The following is a 7,500-nucleotide window of genomic DNA, read 5'->3' as shown; positions in this document are numbered from 1 at the left end:
TAATCAGACTCCACCCCATCAGACTCCAACACCACCTCACCTCATCAGACTCCACCCCATCAGACTCCAACACCCCTCCACCTCATCAGACTCCACCCCATCAGACTCCAACACCCCCCACCTCATCAGACTCCACTCCATCAGACTCCAACACCCCCCCACCTCATCAGACTCCACTCCATCAGACTCCAACACCCCCCCACCTCATCAGACTCCACCCCATCAGACTCCAACACCCCCCACCTCATCAGACTCCACCCCATCAGACTCCAACACCCCTCCACCTCATCAGACTCCACCCCATCAGACTCCAACACCCCTCCACCTCATCAGACTCCACCCCATCAGACTCCAACACCCCCCACCTAATCAGACTCCACCCCATCAGACTCCAACACCCCTCCACCTCATCAGACTCCACCCCATCAGACTCCAACACCTCTCCACCTCATCAGACTCCACCCCATCAGACTCCAACACCTCTCCACCTCATCAGACTCCACCCCATCAGACTCCAACACCCCCCACCTCATCAGACTCCACCCCATCAGACTCCAACACCCCCCACCTCATCAGACTCTACCCCATCAGACTCCAACACCCCCACCTCATCAGACTCCACCCCATCAGACTCCAGCCTTTATTACAGCCAGAAAGAAAGTTTTAATAACACTCAACATCTCTACCACAATTCCCCTCCCTACACACACACACACGCGCACACACACACTACATGTGTGCTAGCCACTAGTGTTTGTGCTGGTGTTTGGAGCTGCTAGGCCTTCTGCAGAGGCTCCCTTCTCGCTCTCGCTCTCTCTCTCTCTCTCTGTCTCTCCCTCCTCACACACACAGACACAGGGCCCCTCCTCTTGTTGTTTGTGGGGGCAGACGTCCCGTGAGGCCCCACAGATGAGAGATGGACAAACAGTTTGATTTTGCTCCACTGCCCCAAGCACTGTGTGTGTGTGTGTGTGTGTGTGTGTGTGTGTGTGTGTGTGTGCGTGCGTGCTGAAAAAGAAGACAAGCTTAATGCTTGTTAAAACAGAATGGATTAGTATTAGATTAGCTATCTAATGGGAGGGTGTGTGACTAAATGTCTTTCTGTTTGTGTGTGTGTGAGAGAGAGACTATGAAAATCACTTATGAAGCTTACTGCTGGTAGTTTTCTGAGCTAGGCCACAATCTCACTGCATCTTTCTGCTCTCACGTTTAAAAGGTAACCTGCACAACACACAGGCTTTCCAAGCAGCCCTGTGCTGGCTAACCCAGTCCAGCCAGAACCTGTTATCCACTTACGCCTACCGCGTCTCCCTCCCTCTTTATTTAAAAAGTTGAAACTCATTGAGGGTAATGTTATAAGGGACTCAATTTCGCACGGCTGTTCTCATCAGCGGTTAAAACGGCAATAACCGCGGATTGCTCTTGGGAGACACGGGCGCCTCGGAATAAATGATCTTCAGGAACAGAGGCGTAATTAATTTACCGGCTGTATTGATAGTGCCGCCACTCTCCGTACGATAGTCCTGATCTCCGCTAACGTCTTCATTATGCGGAGGGTTGGGCGCAGTCAACAGCCTGAGTGAATCGTCAGAAGACCCGCGCACAAAAACAGCATGTCCTCAGTGGCGGGATTTCTCTTAAGCTTTTAATTAGCGCGCCAACAAACAGCGTTTGATGTGAATGCTGGAATAGAAAAGCGGTTGTGAGAGGTAGACACAAACAGGCATGCACCCCTCCGTAAAAACGACATAATGACAACGAGCTAGTCTTTAGTACGAGTGACCCAACAGCAGTTATTAGTCCTAACAACAACAACAACAACAACAACAAACGCCGTTAAAATGATGCCGCGTTTACTGCAGTGAACTGAGCTGTGGACGGAGTAGCACAGGAAGGCCTGCTGTTCACTCACTCACTCACTCTCTTTCTTTCTCTCCCCTTAACAGCTAAAACTGACGAGGTAATGAAAGCAAAGGAACAGAAAGAAGCCGAGGCCAAACAGATAAAGGAGGAGGGTAAGTAGCTTCACCTCGTCTTCATCATCACAGGCAGGTAACTCACTTTAGCATCTAGTAACCCATCACCGCCGGTGGTGACAGACAGACACAGACAGACAGACCTCTCTAAGTTCAAGGTCCTGACTTAGTCTCATTTGAAGAAGAGCTGTCACGTTATAGGAAAAATGTAAACTGATACCGATAAAGACGGAGGTGTGAGAAGATTAGAATACCCCCCCCCCCCCCACACACACACACACACACACACAGGAAGATGGAGATTTAAAAAGAGGGAAGTGCCAGGTGCAGCAGAAAGTAAATATGGCCCGTCTGCTCTCCTCTCACACACACACACACACACACACACACACACACACACACACACACACACTTAAATGAAGTCAGGAGCGATTTGCTTGAGACCCACAAAATGTGATATGCGCAATAAAACCCTTCAGATTCTATAATGAAATTAAGTCCAGATCTGGTGTAGGGCAACCCTGAATGAGAAAATGAAACCTGTGATGGCCTGATTACACTCTCTCCGTGGTAGCGGGGTGTGTCTGTGTGGGTGGGGGGTGAGTGTAAATGTGCGCATTTGTTTGGGTATGCAGTGTGGGTGTGTGTGTGTATGTGTGTGTGTACATGTGTGCATTTGTTGGGATATGTGGTGTGAGGGGGAGGGTGGGTGTGGGTGAGTGTGTGTGCGGGTGGGTGTGTGTGTGTGTGTGTGGAGCTTTTATGATTATCCAAAGAGGCTTTTTTTTAGTTGCTGTTTAAAACAGATTGTTGATGGCCATTGGCTGTTATAAATCCTTAAATATGAATCGTCACTCACATTTATTGTAAATGTAGTAAAGCGTGCAGTCATCGATATGTGTGCCGCACTACACTCTGTAGTACTACAGTGTACCTTTTAGCTAAGACATGAGTTCATTAGACTTTCTGTCGTCTGCCGTTTTCTTGACTGTATGAGACGCAGCTTTCTTCATCAGCCGTCCTTGTCTCAGTGAGCCAAGGTGTGTTGTGCAATGGTAGGTTGCTTTTACCAAGTCTGCAACTTTCTGTGCTTCCAGAGCATCAATAACTAGCAGCTTTAAACAGCTTTAAAACCTAAACGCTTGTAATAATTTATCAGTGGCGTTTTTATGAAACTTGTGATCTGAAATCCCGAGGCAACTAATGGCCCCAAAGGAGCCTCATTTTTAAATAACACATCAGTGTTGTTAACTATGATGACAGGGTATTGTTTCCAGAGCCTAATTGCTTCTAGCTGTTCAGGGTGTGTCACTGAAGGCGTCTGAATGCTTATTTCAAAACACAAAGTCAACATACCAAACAGCTTCAGAGGAACAACTCTGTTTGGTGTGTTATTGGACAATTTACCAGCGGCCACAGAATGGCTAGTAGATATAGACTCTAAAGAATTACACTGAGGATCACTTAAATGTGTTTTTCACGTTTGAAGAACCGTTCCTGACGCCTAGCTGTATCTGATGAGTTTAGGTGAGGGACAGGCACACCTGACACCAGGAAAACAGTCCAAGAGAAAGTTCTCACACTGATTTTATGTATTTTTTCGAAACATTTTCAAGCCATTTGAACAGCGTCCATCCTGCTCGTGTAATGTGGTCAGGTAGACTGTCATCAAAAATCTTAATGGTTCATCATTTATGGCAGTTGTCTCACCAAAACAGTTGACTGAAAGAATGAATCCATCTACTGTGGACATTTCGTAACATTTGTATTGTGACGAGAATCTAAGATGTATTTTTGACGCAACCTAATGGTCACAGTGGTTTCTAACCCTGCCCTGGTCATGGCAGGAATGCTAAAGATTGTATTTTAGTGTTGTTATATTTATTATTCAGAATGCCTTTACCCTCAGTAAAAAGACAACAAACTGTTTCTGATTGGTGGGCTTCTTACATACATGAGGTTGACCTTCTGGACTTTTGGATTTCTTTTATAAAAAGCAATGCAGCAACCTGCTTATTTGTGATTGTTCCAGACTCTTTATTTAACTTTGCTGATTTTCACGTAGTGAGAAGGTTCTGATCGGTTTTGTCTAATACCAGGAGTCCATGATGCGTCTCATGCTCCTGAACCTCATGTGGCCTGTTCCCATCACCTCCCTGAAGGTCCTGTACTTCCTGGGCTGGAAGCACCACATCCCGCTCCTGTAGTGCGGATGCTCGTACGCGAGCTGATTGAGAGGAGAACCGAGCCCTGGTCACGCTGGTACCGACGCAGTTGTGACGTGTCTGTGTGGTAACCCCGAGGACTTCCCTCTAAAGTCAGAGTTAAAGTCCTACCACGGGGATCAGGCAGCAGGACCTGGGCCAGCCGCTCCTCCCCCATAAGCCCAGGCAGTCTGCGTACCCGCCCTCCTGAGGACGTGCTGGCGGCCAATGTAGTTGGCGTGGTTGTAGACCAACCGGCAGGAGTGACAGCGGATCAGGACGGAGGCCACGTGGGAACAGTCGCCCGTGAAGTTCCTGTCCTCGGAGAACATGTTCCTGCATGGGGTGAAGAGAAGCCATCAGACGTAAATGGTGTTTAAAAGAGACTGGACTGCTTCTCGGGTCGTGCTTATCTTGCATATGGTGGTGAGTCGTCGACTGGTCTCGATAATAATAGTCTGAGAATGTATGAACTTAAGGCTGTTAGGGTTAGAGTTAGGGTTACTGCTATTACTGATACTGCTGTGAGAGGGTAATCTGTGATAATCTATGAACTAAAGGCTGTTAGGGTTAGAGTTAGGGTTACTGCTATTACTGATACTGCTGTGAGAGGGTAATCTGTGATAATCTATGAACTAAAGGCTGTTAGGGTTAGAGTTAGGGTTACTGCTATTACTGATACTGCTGTGAGAGGGTAATCTGATAATCTATGAACTAAAGGCTGTTAGGGTTAGAGTTAGGGTTACTGCTATTACTGATACTGCTGTGAGAGGGTAATCTGTGATAATCTATGAACTAAAGACTGTTAGGGTTACTGCTATTACTGATACTGCTGTGAGAGGGTAATCTGTGATAATCTATGAACTAAAGGCTGATACTGCTGTGAGAGGGTAATCTGTGATAATCTATGAACTAAAGGCTGATACTGCTGTGAGAGGGTAATCTGTGAGAATCTATGAACTAAAGGCTAATCTGTGAAGAACTTTATGATAAAGATCATACAAGTAATGAAAATTATCTAGTGATATTGTACACCTAAATCTAACTCCCTGTGTGTGTGTCTCTGTGTGTGTTTGCGTGATTGCGCGCGCGTGTGTGTGTGTGTGTGTGTGTGTGTGGATGAGCAAGAGATTTTGGTTTCAGGTATCAATCAATATTTTGTTTTGTTGCCCTTGTTCCTCCTTTATTTAAGACTATAGTTGCAGCCTTTACTGTAAATATGCTATCTATATAGATACAGACCTGTATCTCATGTAAACTTTACATCTCTGTACAGTGCTGATAGGCCCGTATCTCACGTAGACTTTACATCTCTGTACAGTGCTGATAGGCCCGTATCTCACGTAAACTTTACATCTCTGTACAGTGCTGATAGACCCGTATCTCACGTAAACGTTACATCTCTGTACAGTGCTGATAGACCCGTATCTCACGTAAACGTTACATCTCTGTACAGTGCTGATAGACCCGTATCTCACGTAAACGTTACATCTCTGTACAGTGCTGATAGACCCGTATCTCACGTAAACGTTACATCTCTGTACAGTGCTGATAGACCCGTATCTCACGTAAACGTTACATCTCTGTACAGTGCTGATAGACCCGTATCTCACGTAAACGTTACATCTCTGTACAGTGCTGATAGACCCGTATCTCACGTAAACGTTACATCTCTGTACAGTGCTGATAGACCCGTATCTCACGTAAACGTTACATCTCTGTACAGTGCTGATAGACCCGTATCTCATGTTGACTTTGACTTTACATATAAATGACTGCAGTAAATGTGTTTAGGCTTTCTGGAAAATATGATTTATCAGTCAGGGAGGTTTCCTTAAAATCTTAAGTTCAACCTGACTATAGCTCCCAATAGAGTTCCCTCACTCCCAGAGGGGGTTTACCAGTGTAGGCTCTACACATCATCCACTCTCGCAGGTGGGAAATATTCTGAAACATTTTTTAATTTGCTGCTGGCCATCTGGACCCCACAGCGTCGGGCATGTTGTCGATATTTCTCTGTGGTTCTCGGGGATTGACTGCTGAGGTCATTGCCACAGGCATTTTCACTGTGGAGTTGAGTGGTACTGGACTGGACTGGTTTGGCGCATTGTGTGTGATCTGAAGCAGGTTCACCCTCAGCGCTAAACCTGCTTCAGAACGGCTTCCACCGATGTAAATCTCCTGCCTGTTTCTCCTCACATCTTCTCCATGTAGCCCCTGTAGTACGATGCATCTCACCGGTACCATCACGGATGTGCTCATCGCTACGTGTAATGTCCACAGAGCTCCAGTTTTCTTCATTGAGAAAAATGAGTCTTTGCAACCTGAGAATTATTCGTTTTTCTGCACAAATTTGCATAACCTTGTTGCAACGTGAACAATATAGTTTATTAGTGTAATTGCTTAGGTTTCCAAACACTAAATCACATTTAGAACAGGAGGAAAGATGAGATGAGCGTGAGGTTTGGGAGCCCCAGTGGTCGGTCCTTTTCGTTCTCCGTGGAAACCTCCCTGCTGAAGGTGTGCGAGGTCTCCGGCTGGCCAGCTTCCCGCGCCGGTCTCTCTCGCCCTTCTCCTCTCCTCACAGCTCTGGCCTTTTTCTTCCTTGTCTAGTTATTTATTTATTTATTTATAAAGGAACACGCATCCCTCCTGCCTAGCGCTGGGAGGCTCCACCCCGCCTCCTCTTCATGGAGGACAGAAATAGACCATGTGCTCCATGTGTCTCTTCAAAGCGTCCCTCCCCGTGGAGAAGCTCCTCCAGCTCCTCTCTGTGGACAAGCCTGTCGCCGCCTTCCCCTATGCGGTTGGGGTCACCGCGCTCCATCACAGGGCCAGCAGGACGGCAGAGTTCAGCCCGACAAGAAAGAGCGGGCTGATCTACGGAAGCGGGCCAACGAGGCGGGAGCGAGGAGAGGCTTTCTGTTGGACAGCCAGGGCTGATCGAAGGGCCGTTTGATTCTGGCAAGCATGGAGATTCCAGCGCTATCAGAGCTGCGCTGCGTGCCTCGACCTCCTCTCAGTGAGCAGGCCACTTCTCCCAGCGAGGATCAATACCTCACCTCCTGTTCTTCGTTTAACACAACCACGTTCTATTGGAACTTGAAAGGAATTTTAGCCTCGCTGTCAAAGGCCACGCGCTGTTTGAAAATCCAAAAAGAGAAAAAAACCCACAGAGAGAAACTGTGCCAAGTTTTTTCCCCTTGATATATAGATATATATTTTTATCTCTGACTTCTTGCGGATGTAGCTTTAAAGCTACAGGCTGCGTGCGAATGTCAGAAAACTCTGCAGCTGTACTGACTCACTTTCCCATTTCC

The 7,500-nt window shown here is 46.9% G+C and overlaps 1 protein-coding gene across 1 annotated transcript in view; it reads left to right on the top strand.

Annotated features, from left to right (window-relative positions):
- The window catches only part of rsrc1 (arginine/serine-rich coiled-coil 1), a 119,895-nt gene that overhangs the window by 96,347 nt on the left and 16,048 nt on the right, over positions 1-7,500 (top strand). The window contains exon 7 of the mRNA XM_035528646.1: positions 1,947-2,015. Within this exon, the coding sequence (XP_035384539.1) occupies positions 1,947-2,015 (69 nt within the window). The remainder of the gene's footprint in view (positions 1-1,946; positions 2,016-7,500) is intronic.

This window comes from Electrophorus electricus, chromosome 7 (assembly GCF_013358815.1).
Source record: "Electrophorus electricus isolate fEleEle1 chromosome 7, fEleEle1.pri, whole genome shotgun sequence".
NCBI lineage: Eukaryota > Metazoa > Chordata > Actinopteri > Gymnotiformes > Gymnotidae > Electrophorus > Electrophorus electricus.
This window is presented reverse-complemented; position numbering and strand designations above follow the sequence as displayed.